The 16,725-nt window shown below is 37.2% G+C and overlaps 1 protein-coding gene and 1 long non-coding RNA gene across 2 annotated transcripts; both read right to left on the reverse strand.

Moving 5' to 3' along the window:
* Positions 1-410: 410 nt before the first annotated feature.
* Positions 411-10,954, reverse strand: LOC122069160 (nodulation protein H-like). Its single transcript, XM_042633109.1, has 7 exons — positions 10,714-10,954; positions 6,814-7,005; positions 6,504-6,745; positions 6,168-6,426; positions 3,754-3,933; positions 830-985; positions 411-748 (listed from the first exon to the last, which is right to left on the reverse strand). Exons 2-7 carry the CDS (start codon positions 6,838-6,840, stop codon positions 572-574), a joined length of 1,041 nt encoding a protein of 346 aa, XP_042489043.1. The 5' UTR covers positions 6,841-7,005; positions 10,714-10,954; the 3' UTR covers positions 411-571.
* A 1,984-nt stretch (positions 10,955-12,938) lies between these two features.
* On the reverse strand, positions 12,939-14,320 carry LOC122069167. Its single transcript, XR_006137387.1, has 2 exons — positions 13,574-14,320; positions 12,939-13,416 (listed from the first exon to the last, which is right to left on the reverse strand). It is a non-coding gene; the product is annotated as an uncharacterized LOC122069167 (long non-coding RNA).
* Between the last annotated feature and the right edge of the window lie 2,405 nt (positions 14,321-16,725).

The following is a 16,725-nucleotide window of genomic DNA, read 5'->3' on the forward strand; positions in this document are numbered from 1 at the left end:
AAGAGAATCTCATGATCTGAAAATATAGCTAACTGTCTTAAGCTACTTCCATGTAAATCTCAGGGTGAAGAGGAAGCGCTCTGGAGAACCAAGGCTGCTAGTATGAAGCAGAATAAATAGTTGACTGCTGAACTTTTAAAGTCTTTTTTTTTTGGGGGGGGGGGGTGATAATAAAGTCCATTATTTCTTCAAGGAAACAAAATAAATATTTTAGGTGGAATAAGGAATATCTAACGAGGTGTACACCCACCTTGCTTTTGAATACAAAATTATATTACCACCCACAATCCCAACCCCCTGCTTCCAACACACACATACAAAAAAAAAAAAAAAAAAAAAGGAGAAGAAGAAGCAACTGTAGATAATTTTACACCATATGGATGGAGGAAATGGCAATGGGAGATTACTCATGTGAGAAAGACCTTTCTATGAATTTCTCAAAATCTCAGTTATGACTATCATCCATTAAGATACATAAAGCGGATGGAAGCCATGTATACAGTAACGTTAGTGTATATTTAAAATCATGATATATGCACTACTGGGAAACAAGAACAAAATTGATATAAGACTAGATAATGTAATCGGTATGGAGGAGGAAATGTTCATACTGCGTTCCTTTGAGCGTTCTGTAGATGTCCTCCCAGTTCCCAACTTGCTCCAAAAGAGGTCTGGTGTGAATCTTCACTTGGTGGCTTCGCAGTTTCCTAATCGGAACTCCAAGAAACTCTTGAACATCAGATAATACCTATTATAGCAGTGTGACTACATGTATCAGCCATAGAGCATAAGAATAAGATGCAAGAAATTTCCATGTCTGCAGTATCACCTTTTGGTTGTTGACAAGATCTTCATAATACAAAATTATATGGCGAGTACTATTGAATTTTTGTAACGAATCTTCCATGGTGTGCTCAAAATTCTTAAAGCCTGATATCAAGTCACTGATATTGAGTGTAGGCTTGAATTGTGCCAGTATTTCAGCCTGCAACAAGCTACCTGAATAAGTCCATAATCTTGTGCACCAAGACTCGAGGAGAGTCTAAAAGAGAAAAGATCTGTAAACCTATGAAGACATTTCCAGAGTCACATCCTAGTGGCATCTTGTATTACTAAGCCAAGATGGTAATGTCAAACAATTGAAAACCAGAGAAAATTTACTTGAAAACTTTTGCATCATTACAAACGTAAGTGTGAAATTCCTCCCTCCAAGTATGGAAAAGTCTTCAAATTAGCGTTTTAACTTATAATTTTTCCCAAAAGTCCAGCCCTCACATAAGATTGAAAAAACAAGGGGGGGGGGGGGGCATTGAATCACCTCCGTGAACACATATGGAGCATCTTGACCAAATTACATCTTTTGATCGACTTAAAACGAGATGCACTTTCAATTTCCTGACGTAAACAAAATGCATTTTCAATTTGCTGATATATTCACAAAGCCAATATCTGAGGACTGAAATCAATAGGTACTTAGTCCAGTTGATGAGTGACTGTCTAGAGATGATGCATATTTTATTATTTCGCTAGATAGCCTTAGGCATAATGGAAAGCAGGGCAAGATTCGTGTATCTGGCAACACTTAGTCGGGATAAAAATTTTGCCAAGTCAAATATCTATGTGACTTGGATAGGGCTTTGTATAACTAAAGTATTAAATATTACATGGCTTACTTCACCATGCCCCAGTTCTCATTGTAGCATATGTTGTAGTCTCTCAATATTGCACAAATACATAGAACCAATGAAGGTTTCAAATTTTAAGTGCTTTCATAGACTACCCCCTCACTCTTTTAAGTGTCGTTACAAAAGAAATTAACACATCAACACCTCAAATAATACTACTACACTACATTTTTTTGAATAAAAAAGTTTGTTAAAATAGAGAAGTGCACTGATGCATAATAGTATACTCACATGAAGAACTTCACAAATGTATAAACCATATACATACAAAAAGGAAGAACCTATCTCACAACATATCAAAGATATATCCTAAAGCTTCTTTGGAAGCTCACATCCAAGCATGATAGCATATGGACTTCTTGGGTTCACTCCCACTCTCAAGAGAAATTCCATTTGGACTGCTCCCATCCCCCCCAATGCTTCTTGGGTCTGGCGTCAAATCCTAAATCTTACCCCTTGGTCTCAAAGCCATCTCTTCCTTCATTGATGATGGCTCCTCTACCCTTTTTTGGCTCGACAACTAGCACCCGGCTAGTGTTCTTCTTTCTATCGTTGGAGCTAGAGCTGTCTACTCTTTTGGCCTCCAGGGATGCGCCTATTGCTTCCATCTCAACCAATGGTTCCTGGGATCCCCCCTCCCTTCCTCCCCCCCCCCCCCCCGTTTTGGACATTTGGTCTGGCGTCAAATCCTAAATCTTACCCCTTGGTCTCAAAGCCATCTCTTCCTTCATTGATGATGGCTCCTCTACCCTTGTTTGGCTCGACAACTAGCACCCGGCTAGTGTTCTTCTTTCTATCGTTGGAGCTAGAGCTGTCTACTCTTTTGGCCTCCAGGGATGCGCCTATTGCTTCCATCTTAACCAATGGTTCCTGGGATCCCCCCTCCCTTCCTCCCCCCCCCCTTTTTGGACATTTGGTCTTCTCTCTGCACCCCCCCCCAATCCCTTCGGGTCACAGAGGGGAGAGACCAGGCTCTCCGCCCCTAAATATTTCTCCTCTTCTTCAGCCTGGGACCTCATTAGAAATCATAACCCTCATGCTCCTTGGAGGAACATTGTCTGGTTTAAGGGCCATATTCCTCGGCATAGCTTCACTGCTTGGAGAGCCTTATCCAACTGTCTCCCCACCCAATCTTACCTAATCCATAGACACACCCTTTCCCCTCGGCTTGCTGCCTTAGCTGGAATGGGACTGAAGATTCTAACTATCTCTTCTTCCAATGCCCCTTTTCCTCTTCCATCTGGAAAAGAGTCATTTCTTGTTGCTGGCCGAGCCCCCGCCTCCCCCCTTTCCCTTCTGAAAGAATGGATCTGGGTTGACATGACCTTTGCTAGTGGACTCTATCTGCAACACTGCCGGAAAGCTTGCATTCTGTGCCACGATCAACCATATTTGGATTGAGCGCAATCTTCGAAGATGGACTACCAAATCTAGGTCCTTTGATATGATTTGGAATGCCATCTTCGATGTGAGCTCCAAATTAGCTTCCCTCTCCCATAGACATGTAAGGGACTCCCAAAGGAATAGGCTCACTGTTGTTGCCTGGGGTTTGCCCATATCCATTTTGCCTTCCTCCTCCCTCCCTTAGGTTGCTTGTTTAGGCTCTCTAACCTGTTCCCATCTCTTTCCCCTTTGGGGGCTGTATAGTCTTCTCTCGTTTTAATGTTATTAATTCATCCAGAAAAAAAAATATATGACGATTGAGAACCCTCAAAAGCAGTCTTCACCACTAACATTTAAGTATCTAATAAATGATTGACTTGCCTGCGCACAAAAAGAGAAAAGGTAATACTAGACATTGAGAAGAATTGGATAGAAGCCAAAGAAATGAGTTTCCCAATAATGAGAACCCCTTTGAAGCTGCAGCACAAAATGAGTGGCAGTATTGAAACCAACTATCCTATAAACCTTCTTTTTGGGTGATAAATAAAGCTGAACAAGATTCACATGGAAAAACCAATTGGACACTCCCAATAATAGAGTGCATATAACTGGATAATGAGAAATTAATAAATGAAACACACACATCAACACACACACACACACAGACACAGAGAGAGAGAGAGACCTCTTCCTTCGTATGCACATGAGACTTATGGGTGCCATTGAGTAGCTTTGCTTCTCTATCATAATCATTTGCCACTAAAGAAATAAGCCTTCTCAGTAGATTTCTTCGAAATAGAAATAAAACAGAAACACCCTTCCAGTTGAAATAATCAACTATCTGCTGATGATTAACCATGACAGCCTGGAAAGAGCCTCAGTAGTTTCAATAAAACAGAAGAAACCAATACAGGGTAGTATGGCATAACAATAACAATGAGTGCATTTATATAGTGAATATATGAAATTTAAAGGGGATAAAATATTCATTATGTGACTAAACCTCCAAATAATAGTTTGGTCCAGTTTCTGATGCATGGTATAGATATGCCCAACTTCCAGGGTACTTTCCAGCAATAAAAGACAATGAAAATGGGGTGGTACAACATGACATACTATACAGCAGATCAAATACATTTCAACCAATATTGAATTCAAATCCAATAATATCCAACTGACTTATCAAATTCATAATAATATAACACATTTCTTTACATTGAGACCACTCATAATAATAAACAAATAGGAAAATATCACACAAATTAAATGTAATAATTATATTAGACTGTCTTAATGACACCTGTGCAGGTGTTTTTAGAACTTATAACCTTATTTTAATTGACCTTGTCTTATTCCCAAAAGTTCTTGAAATCAAGGGTAACAAAAAAGGTTTACAAAATAATTTAAAATTATACTTACACAAACAATGATGACAACAACTCAACCTTGTCCCAACTTAAAAGTGTACTTACCACATTGTCATTGTCAAGAGTAATAATCATTATCCATTTATCCCACACATTTTTCGAGTACACACGTGAAATGACAATATATTACCCTCACCAAAAGAAGAAGTGTCTTATTATAAGCATAGTTGGCAAGGCGACGCTTACTCGCTTAGGCGCCTTGGTCACCTTGGACATTTGAGTCGCCTAGGTGGGCACCTTGGTTGCCTTGTGTCAAGGCTCCCTCCAACAACTTGGGTCAGTGACGCTGTGACAACTTGTTGATAGTAAGAGGGAAAAAAAAGTAAAGTAACAAATTATTTGACCTCTTAAGCAGTATCAATAAGAAAATCCGTTATATTGAATACAATTTAAAAGTATAATCGATGCAATATTGATTTATATCAATTTCCAATTATTATCCAGAGAAATTTTCTGAACTCGTATCATATGTCTGATCATCTGGATAAATATCAGAATAAATGGTGAAAATTTTAGATCAGATTCGGCTTTTATAGCATTAAAAATCCTTTACACCTCAGTCTACCAACACACATCTGGTAAAATAAATCAAAAGTAAAAATCTGTTGACTTCATTTTGATCCACAAACTCTAGATAGCAAATACTCAATATTGTCCTGACATTAACACAATAATGTCAAGATAAGAAAGACCCAATCCGCACCAAATAGTCCTTCTTGGGGAGTATGAAATTTATCCGCACCACATATGTATTCCACACCAAGTTAAGCATCCATCCCTCCCACTCCGTTCCTCCCCCCCCCCCCCCTTTCTTCTTTGTTTGTATAAGCAAAAATAAACATGGAATGTTGGGTTATTTTTTCCTAGCAAAAGACAAGATTTCCCTTGTATTTTGCATGTGTTACTAAAGATCTACAGTAAAAATATTTGTTTTTTTTTTTGGGTAGCTATCCATGTGACAATAGAAGGTGTTGTATCCTTGTATTTTATTTTATTCTTTGATTGGCAACACCATGAAGTTTCTTAAAACAGAGAAAGAAGACAGATACAGAAGAATAGTAGAGTGTTGCAACCACACCACCCACACCAAGCACACTGTAGAACAAAATAAATAAAGCACACTCAAACCACCAAAGATAACAACCAAACCCCAACTCGCACACTCCTACTGATGGGCCACACTCACCTCCACATCATCAACGATCTCCCAGGTCAGTCCCCCCCCCCTTTCCTCCCCGGGGGACAACAAACCCAAACTTCTCCCAAACAGCCACAAAATTTACAACAACATCTATAGTCATGCTTACTAACACACAAACCCATGTGGTCATGGAGAAAGATCCAAGTCCACCCTGTTATCAATAATATCTCCACTAATTCCATATTTAATGCTATTTCTAGATTACCAAAAACAATGGGGAGGGAAAAAAAAAACTTTACTAGTACAAAACCATTAGTGGCAGTTACAAACTAATGATTCCACGACATAAATTTTTCTCTTCAAAGACTACCCAGTATGATGATTGAGCTTAAAGTAAGACATGTAAGAATAACAAATATATAGTTTTAAGCATCCAAAACAAGCAATAGCTATGTAATCTAAAAGCAGACATTTTGGACTTTAATGAGCAAAGCAAACAAAGGTGAGCAGGGAAAAGGAAAAAAATTAAACCTGGTTCAGCATCCACTTGAAACCAACTGCAGAGACACAATCATTTTTTGCAGCACTACTCATCCAGTCTAAGCTATATACACTATCTAATGTCTTCAAAATAGATGAAATATTGCTTCTCCTTTGTTTTACAGAGAAGATTTCACCATTGGAACTAATATTAGGATGACTGTTCAGCAAAGTTTCGAACCACCCACTTCCAGATCTCTGCATGGACAAAATAACAAAGAACCTGACTGGAGTACATGCACATTCCCCCCTGTGAAAAATCAACTCCATGAGTTAGAACTTGGAAACTGGACTGGATGCAGTACTCTGTTAGAATGATTTTACAACCTGCTATAAGTTTTGGGTCGCGGAAAATGGACAAAGCGGGTTTCCTCACTTGGCGTTCCATTTATATCACAACTTGTCCCGGTCAACCCTGTAACGGTAACCATATTCTTTGGATTTACCTGTACATTTATCTGCTTTAGAGAAACAGAGCAAATGTACACTCCAAAAGCCATGACAAAGAAAAAAAGCACCAGACGCAGCAGAAACGGGGATCTTTTAGGTGTCTTGAAAGAAAATATATTCTGCACATGGGAACAATAAAAGTCAGTCAATTGTCAATGGGAACAAAAGAAAATGATATGGGGCTTACCTCCTTCTCCATATTCATGTTCCACATTTAAAAGGACAAAAGGATATAGCATTCTCCCATCCAATAATCTGCCTTTCGCTCTATAACCACACCGATAATTGCTGTAATTTACTTCACAGATTTTCATTAGTAACATCTGAAGTGAATGACAGTTTGTCCATAATCTTGCATTCTGTTAATTGAAAATTTCTCCTGAAAGCCAAAAGGAGAGTATGATTGAAGAACCCCATAGACAAAAAACATAACAAAACATAACCAAGTCAAACTAAGAAAGGGTTAAAATAAAACTCAAAGACATCTCCAATTTGTCTTATGAGTAAGCCATTTTACAATGAAAACTGAAAATTATAGAGCAAGTAAATTAACAAGCATCTCAGAACAATGCATATAAAATAGCATAGCATGGGTAAAGCCAGAGGGCCAGAATCTCGCATGTGCTGGCAATCCAGCTTAGCAATCTGGAAAAACTTTCATGCAGGGACTAACAGGAAGAGACAGAGGAGAGAGAAATCATTTTGCTGCTTGGTTCAATGAATAAACCTAGGGTATTAATAGCATTAGACTCCCCATCTTGATTTTGACATCAAGCAGGTGGTTAAGGAATCTACACTGTTTGATTCCCTTCCCCCAATGCAGAACTTCTGGATCCACCCTAAGAGCGATTACAAAGCTCTTTTCCGATCCTTGTTTGTTCATAGGAATGAACATACAATACAACATTCAACTCAATCAAAACTTTATCCAACCTAAGCAGGGTGACTACAAAAATCCTGTTTTGACATTCAACTCTATTCAGAGCTGTACTTTTGCATGAATTAGGGTTGAATGGCGGAATAGGATTTGGTGTGCCAAGCCCATTTAATTGGGATAAGACTTGCTTAAGTTGAATTGCATTGAGAGTTGTACTATAAGTTCGTTTCTGCCAACGAACAAGGACAAGAAAAGGAAAAGAAATCTATAATTGCGCATGGGGTAAAGCCACAAATATTCCATTTAGATGGAGGAAACAATGAAATAGATCCCTCAACCACCTACTTCCTCCCAATAGTTTGGTTTACAAGAATAACAAAATAGGCTCAACAAGACATCCTCTATGTATTTGTGACAATCACCAGCCTCACAAATGATCTAGATTGGTGATATTGTTCCTCCATCCCTCCACATGGTTCAATTAGAGAGTTATTGAAGAAAAAGAATGTAGTGAACAATCGGTATGAGTGAGTGTGTGGGTTTGTGTCTGTATTTGTGACCATGAGAGAGAAAGTGATGCAGATTCTTACCAAACTAGACTTATTTTATTAGGAAAAAGCCTAGGGTTGGGTTCCATATATGTTGGGGCTTTGAAATCATGTGTTTTGAGTGTAATAGGCCACTTTTATGGGCCTAAAAGAGAGGCTTTAAAGTTGCATATGGGATTACTAGTTTGTTTCCTTTTTAAGTTGGGTTTGATTTAAGTTATATTTGTTTCTTTAAGAGTCAAGTTATTAGTTGAGTCAAGTCATTAGTAGTTAGTTTCCTTTTTCAACTAGTTTCTAATTTCAGTTTTTAGTAACTATTGTATTAGGAGAATATTAGGTTTCCTTTTTTAGGAACCTTCTATTTTGTAATTCCCTCCCCCATCAACATTATAAATAAAGAGGAGGAAGCTCCTAAAGGAAGAATGATTTTGATAAACAAATTAATGGCTGTTGCTATTGTCTTCTTGATGGAGAGTTGTCTTGTGTTTGATCAAGGCTGATGGAATTGGTGTTTGATCCAGTTGACTCTCTGCGGTGTGAAGCCCGAGAGGTCCTCTTCTACTTTATTATCTTCTTCTTCTTCTTTGTTGTTCAAGGTGTTACAAATCTGTCCTAATTCTACAGGTATTTAAATCACTTCCTCTCTCGATTCTTTCCAAAGAAAAAGAGGGTTCTGTGAGAATTTTTTCAGATTCTGCCCAGATCAAACAAGCCTTCAGTTTGGGCTGGTATTTTAATCAAAGATAGGTCCTACATAGGGAAGAACTCAACCCAAAAGGGGAGCTCTTTCTGACCAGTGGTTTGAGAGATTTTAAAATTCCCCCTTTTCTTGTCTTTGAGTGACCTGTGACAAAGCAGAACTGAAATTGATAAATCTGGTTCAGTTCCTACTGTTCTCGTGGACTTTGGTTCATGGTATTAAGTTGATTTGGACATATTTGAAGTCTTGTAAGCCCTGTTATCAGTACTACTGATCTGATCAGAGAAACCCTAGTATTTGGTTCGATACCTTCAACTGTTTCAGGTCTGATTTCTCTTGTAATCTGACCTGCTGTGCTATTATCCTACTTTGACTTTTGGTTGTTCTTTGAGAGTATCCTGCTGTTTGGGACTAGGTTGGTTTGCCAATTCTAGTTCTACATTAGAAAGAATAAAGATAAATTGGGAGGAGGAGGCAAATTTTCATTTCCCTAAAGAATCTCAAGTGGGATCATCCCTTGGAAGGTGTATGTGCAGTACTGCAAAGAAGCCCTTGGTTTTGTTGATCAAACATTTCTCAAATGTTTTGGATTGATATTAACAAAGAAACTGAACATCCAGCTTCTTTTTTCTCTATTGGTAATGATTTAGTTTTTGATCCACATGATTTTCTCCGTAGAAACTATCCAGCATTATTTTTGAGGATTGAAGTGCATATAAAAAGATATAAATTAAGTTCTGTTAAACAAAGCAATCTACACTTCAAGATCATTTTACAAACTTTGTTGTCACTTTCAACACAAAGAAGAAGATTTTACAGTGGATCATCAAACCCAAGCTTACCTATCAAGAACATTCCAATTTCTCTTTACATCTCAGATAAAATTACAAATTTGTAGATTGACTGAAAGAGAGAGAGAGATGCCAGATTGATTAATTTCTCTTGGCTTGATTTGACAGAATTAATCAAGCCATTTGATCCAACAGCTCATGACCAATCATTCCAGTAACCAAATTTTGCATATCTATTCTAAATTCCCTCTGCAACTACTCTGATTGCTCTAGAAGCATCTTAGCCAATAAACATTGGGTCCCTTCCTTAATTTCTTCAGTTTAGGTAACCTGTTTTCAGGTTAAATTCAGCCATGATCTTAACTTGTTCTGTATTGTCTAATGAACCCTCACACCTTTTTTCCCTCAAAATTAAACCCACATTTTCCATATCAGGGGAGCCTATTGCAACAAACTTGCATTTCACATGGTGGATGCATAAGTTTCATTTTCTTTCCATCACATCTCAAAAGATAACACATGTTAGATTCCCTGTCAATTTTTTTTTTCTACTACTTGTCAACTGTCCCGCCATTGCCCTTTCAAACAATTTCCTCTTTGCTTTTCAGCTTCATAACTGGGAATCAACTTCCCCCTGCTCTTTCTTTCTAGCACACTGCTTTATTGCGCGCATTTGGTGGGCTACTGAAGAAAACTCCTATAAGTGGTCAAACCATCTCCCCTGACCTACGACCAGCCTTCACTTTTTTGTTGGCTAGTCGACCTTCCTAGCTCTATTACTTAAACTCAATTACCTTACTTAGCTGTTCAGTTCTAGAAGGTAGTGTTAGCTACAAACAACAACAACTAGTCTTGTAAGGCGTTTCCTTCAAATTAGCTGAGCGCATTCTATGGCCATTTCACTTTAGACAGAAGGGAATCAATCTAAGGTGCTAGTAAGTTAGCTAGATTCCCACCATTGCCCCTTCAAACAACTTCCTCTCTTTATCAACAGAAATAAACAAAAAAAAAATTACAAATTTTTTTTTGTTTTTTAAATGAGGAAAAAAACCAGGGAGACAGCGCAGAGAAAAAAAAAATACATTGACATGAATAAAGATACAGGACCGTAAGAAAATCAATCAGGTACATAACTTGGTGTAAAGCATCCCAATCAAAAGCTACAACTTACCAGTTTTGACTTCCGAACGCGCTTCTCGTCTTTCCTTCCCACCCACCACTCTTATCTTCAAACCCTAGTCACAGAGACACCATTAGAAACTCCAAACGAAGACAAGGTACTCCGTATGGGTTGATGGTCTGGTGAATGCGGCCTCTGGTGAACAGAGCAAGCGAGAGAAGAAGAAGAAAGAATGTTCCCTCCAAAAGAGTAAAGCTTTAGAGAGAGAGAGAGAGAAGCAGCTTCTAAATGTCGACTATAACAGTCTAAACACTCGATTCATGACGCATGCAACGTCGTAATCCGACATTAAAGGTCGGACATTTAAACGGCCCTGCTTATTTTGTCCTGCGTCAACTCTTGTGTCCAAAGAGAATCTACAACTGTGTCCATTATGCTTCATAGATTACAGTTGTATATTAAGTTTCTTCTTATATGTGACACGTGGAAGGTTCAGAAAATAAATTACTTGAATTTGTTTTACATCTAACTTTTTTGTAAACGTACTTATTTTGTAATCATTATGTTTTATGTTTTTCTAATAAATTTAGGAAATTATTCTAAATCCAAATGGGTTCACCATAGAGAATCGTCTTAGTACTCGCCGGCTTGTTGAAGCTGACGTTTGGAGGTCTAAGGATCAATTCTAGTTATATACGAGTGTGTATAGATGTATGTGTTTCCTTCCCATCAAGAGTAAGTTGGCCATTAACCCTACAATGCCTAGTAGAGGGCTCTACAGAAGAAATTACACCCCCTTCCCAGAAAAAAAAAAAAAAAAAGAGAATTGTTCATCTACCATGTTGGATAGATGGATAATATCCTTCTCCTCCCTGGATTGTTCAATTGGAATTTATGACACTAGGATGTATCCTGACAAGTAGTGATTGATCACCTAAAACAAACGTGGCTATGTCACCCAACCATATTGGTGGAGATAGGAAAGGATCTATGGTCACTTATGATAATAACCAAAGATTTAAGTGAACATTATTACTTGAGAATATGATATGCCTTTAATTATTGGAAAGAGTGCAGAATTACACAAAATCAGATTTCCTCTCAAAATTGCCCACTCATTGTTTCAGTTAACATAGAAATATAAGATTTAGATCCTCTTCGACCAGAGTGTGCTGGAGCCAGTGAGCGTTTAGTGAGCATTTCGTGCCTCTCTTAAATAAACGGGCAAATCTTATTGAAATATTGTGATACTAGAGAGGATTTCCATAACGTCCCTCCAAGATTGTTCATTTAGCCTCTCAACCTATGCTTCTCAGAGTGATCCTAGGAACACCATTTTAGTTAATTGCCACAAGATAGCACATGCTTTTTTTGTCTTTTAAGGGGAGAGGGGGCTAATGATCGGTATCTAAGCCTTCAGCCTGACTAATCTCGTGGGCTCATATGACCCTACAACTGTATGAATTAGATCATACTAGGATTAAATGAGAATCATTCAACTTCCACCGAAAGCAGTGAAGAACATTAAACACCCTTATATGAATTACCTCAAAAAAATAAGAGAAATCGAATGCAGAACCATAACACTTTTTGATGCAAGACCCCTTGCTAGAACAATGTTCAAGAGAAGAACTAAACTGACTTGGAGGTCGATAAATACAGCATTGCCGAAATCAGCTAATTTCACTAGATTGGGTTTGTTCATAGATGAATCAAAGACTTGTAAAATCTAATCCTAAGTTAGAACCAACAAAACTACTCACTTAAGAGCCCTTTTTCTCACTGTATAGATGTATTTGCTAGAAGAACAAACATAATAAACGTAAGTCCAAAACATAATTCAGTGTTCTCTGTGGGGGAGCACAGCCTCCACCAATGCCCCCATCTCTCTCCTCTTACCCATATAGTAATTTCACATGGTAGAGGAGAGAGACAGACCGTTGAGGAGTCCAACATTATCCCTTCCAATTTTTACAGCCCTAACAAGCATCTAATGGCAAGAAAGAAAAGAGAAGGGTTTTAGTGGGGGAGAGCCAGCCCCAATAAATAGTTTCAGCTAGTTTCATCGTTGGGCTTCAAAACGGAAATGGTCACATGACAAATAACACGAGTTCAAAAGTTTGCGGCCAAATCTGATTATTTCCTCCAAAGAATCACCCACTCAAGCACAGATTTTGACTACTACTCTTTAACTAAATCAGCCTCTTTGCACAGCACTTGGTAACTTTTATGAATTATTCTCCTCCCAAAATACTGTAACTGATCAAGATAAGCAATTTTTCACATATCCAATTTTTCATTCAACTGAATCACTATCACTTTTTCCAGAAACTAAATTCTGACATCAATGATTAGTTGAATTAGACAAATATATCTCGACTCAGTGCCTTTCCACATAATATCTGTCAAGAACCAGATTGACATAACAGAAACGAACTTCGAATGTACACATTGCACAGGTTTAGTCATAATAACATATAATAACAAAATAAAAACCCCTCTTAGTATTCACAGGTTTCCTAACTGTATGGTGTGAATGGGGGATATATGAATCAATGAAAAGTCCCACCCCCCCCAAAAAAAAAAAAAACTCAACAACACCAGTGTGCCAAAACTGGGAGCTCTTCATAACCGAATGACCATACCTTACTAAAACAAATATTTTATCCTACACGGTTGCTGATAGTTTGGTAGAGAGACCTGAGCTGTGTGTTCCATTTCTCTATCGCAGCATATTTTTTCGTCCCTTTAGACCTGCATGATACATTTCACCAAGAAGCCAACAAGAAATAAACATTACATTCAGAGTTTGAATATTAATGCCCTTAATGAAACATAATAAGAAACACAGAATACTGAATCATCGGGAAAGGAAACAGAAGTTCAAATAAAAATGTAAGAAATGGTTAACCTGTCCTCCCGCTCTAACAGCCGATTAACTTGATCAATATGCCCCTGGATACGGTTATCCAGAATTAGCGAGACCAGCAATTGTTCGACATCTTTCTCTGGCACATTAAGCTCCTGGGCAGCAAATGATTATTAGTAACCAAGAAAAACTCTAGAACATATGGTTAGATGAGTAAGAATTAAGAAAGTACAACCAGAAAAATATATACAGTTGAGCCTATTTGCCTAGAGAAGACATAATTTAGGTCATATTCAATAGGGCCCAAATTTTGTAGATAGGTAGACCTCTAGGTTCCAGTCTACATGTCAAGTTTCATCCCAAAAGGATAAAGCCAAGTGGCAAAATAAACCTTTGGAAATCCAGGGACTATGGGAGGGTGCGGGGCCATTACACAAACAGCTGAAAAGTACAAGTATGCATGCCAACACTAGGGGGGTATTTGATCGAACTAGGTCCTGAAAATTGACACAAGGCCAACCAAACCACTAGACCTATCAATCAAATAGTCAAAATCACGACATCATTCTGTCACAGAGCTCAAACAGTGGACCATTGAGTCAAAGAAGTTGTTCTGAATAATAATAGTCTTGGTTAGGTAAACCAAAATAGCAAATAACATCTGATTTTGAAAATCTAACTGATGTTCTAACATAAAAATATTGGTACCACAACGATAAGCATAGTTATCAAGGTGAGAAGATGACCAAGGTGATAGAGGATGTCAAAAATCAAGGCGATGCCTTGTCGCCTAGGGGGGGTTTTGGCCGGAGACTGCCGGTTCAGATGGGTAGCACAGAAGGATATGTGCTAGACAGAGGGCACAGAAGGCACACCAAGGGAGAATTAAAGAAGAAGAAGGATATGAGGATATTTTGTAAGATCTTTGACAGGGAAAAAAAATAAATAAAATGAAAAATTCAGGATCGAGATATGCTAAAATCCAGGGAAATAGTGATCTCCTGGTTCTGTATAGCAATCAGAACGAGATGGGTATAAAACCTTACTCCAATCCTTTTTTTTTTTTTTTTTAACATAATCTAAGCTTGTATAAGACGCCATGCTCATACAACTCACATCCTCACACTGGGGATTAACCGGTGATACACGCACAGTATTTAAGCCCAGTTCTTTTGGAATGCTAACTCAGACAGTCATTTTTAATTAAATGAATACTTAGCCAGGGACTGCAAGTCTTCCAGTTCATGTGGGACGCCATGCCAACATGATTCATACCCTCACACAGGGGTTTTTCTCCCAGGGACTAAACGGCCACCTTGCCTCAACGTCCAGAGCACAAAGACCTATTCTTTTGGAATATTACTGGAGGAACAAGCAGTATGGATCTAAGGCTACATAGTCTGATTGTTAGATGTACCGATCTAGATCTAGAGCTTTAGACTACTCTCTGGTTATATGTCAGTCCACTACTCTTGACATAATACAGAGTTCAAGTATCGTAATTGCTCCCTAAGGAAGATCTTCGATCTTAACCTTCTTTCAGTCATTACGGAATTTTTGAGAAGAATTTACAAAACAAAGGAAAATTTCTGTCTGAACCTTACATCATATCCTTTAATCCTTCTTGATAAACTACTCACACATATTTAAATTAAAACATGAACAAAATAAAGAAAGAAAAACAGAAAAGATGTGATTCGTTCAAAGGATACAATGCTGTATATTGATTCTGTATCACTTAAATCATCTTCAACATCTATCAGACAGCATTTTGAATCTTGTACTACTAAAGATCTCTTTGTATCTTCATTTATCCTTCTTGGACACTTAGATGCTAAATGATCATCTCTATCACATATAAAGCATCTTAGTTTTCTTTTATAAATTCTATCTGGATCATACATTCTAGCATGATGATCTTTGTTTAAAAATGGTCTTCTTGCATCAGACCTTCTAAGATAATATCTCTTCTGGGGTCTTTTATAATTATAATTACTTCTTCTTTGATATCTAGGTTTATATTGGGGTCTCTATAATCTTGTTTTTATGTTTTGTTTCCTTCTATAAATGTCTTTTCCTTCTCTTCCATATATCTGGGGTACATAAATATCTTTACAAAAACTATATTGTTCTTTTTGAAATTGTTGTTGAATCTGGATAGTTATGCATTTTTCTTTTAAACATTTTATAATATGTTGTATCCTAATACCAATATTATCATTTTCTGGAATGTCATTTATAGGATGCCATTTTTGTCTTATTTCTTCTCCTAATTGTCCAGGTAGCTTCTGGAATAATTTATCTTTTACTGATTGTGTAAAATAATTTCCACTTATACTTGCAAAATAATAGTATTCTTTAAGAAAACTTTTTGCATATCTGTAATCTGTTAAAACTAATCTTTCTAATTGTGCTAAGGCCTCTGTTTGTTGTTCTATCCTAGAACTGTTAGGATCACGTCCTGTTGCTAACATATGTATCTTATTAACAAAATTATATGGGTTTGGTCCAAATGTTTTTAATGCTCTAAGTTCTTCTGGATATTCTACTTTATATCTTTCCCAATTTGCTTTCATTGTTTCTCCTAAAAATGTTTCTAAATATTGGTATAATTCATCAGTTTCTTGTGGTTCTTTAAATTGTAAACAGTCATTTAAAACTTTGCTTTTCCATATATCAAGTACTGAGTCTAATTTCTGGGGGTCATGATATCCTATATTTAATATTTTTCCTGATTCTTTTCTATCTGCAAATACTACTGGTTCTTCTATTGGTAATTTTTTCCCTCTAGGTTTATAATATTTAAAATCATCTTTTGGTTGTTCTAATTCTGTTGGTTCTAATTTCCATCTTGGTCTATTTCCCCAAGCCATATTTGGGTTATTAGGTCCGTATGGTCTTGTTTGATTATAGGTGACATCATTCATAGCTTCAATATTTTGTAATTCTTCTATATCAGATTCTAAGCTTTCATTTATATCTTCACTAATTTCTTCATTAATTAATAATCTAGGATTTTTCTCACTTATCTCACTGGTTTTGTCAGTAATATTTTCATTTTCTATAATTTTTCTTATAATAAATCTATCACCTCTATCGATTAATTCTTCTTCTTCTGTCATAATTTCTGATTTTATTGCTAGGTTTTCTAATCTTATTCTATCTTCTTTGAAGAGTTCAACACCTAGTTTTCT

This window comes from Macadamia integrifolia, unplaced genomic scaffold (genome assembly GCF_013358625.1).
Source record: "Macadamia integrifolia cultivar HAES 741 unplaced genomic scaffold, SCU_Mint_v3 scaffold540, whole genome shotgun sequence".
Lineage (NCBI taxonomy): Eukaryota > Viridiplantae > Streptophyta > Magnoliopsida > Proteales > Proteaceae > Macadamia > Macadamia integrifolia.

Excerpts from the sequence above, each read along its gene's own strand:
- LOC122069160 (XM_042633109.1), bottom strand. The coding sequence starts at position 6,840 with ATGTGGAACATGAATATGGAGAAGGAG. Across the intron at positions 3,934-6,167 it reads TCAAGTGGATGCTGAACCAG|GCTGTCATGGTTAATCATCA; the intron begins GTTTAATTTTTT and ends GGCTCTTTCCAG. Across the intron at positions 986-3,753 it reads ATGTGCATACGAAGGAAGAG|GCTGAAATACTGGCACAATT; the intron begins GTCTCTCTCTCT and ends AGCTTGTTGCAG.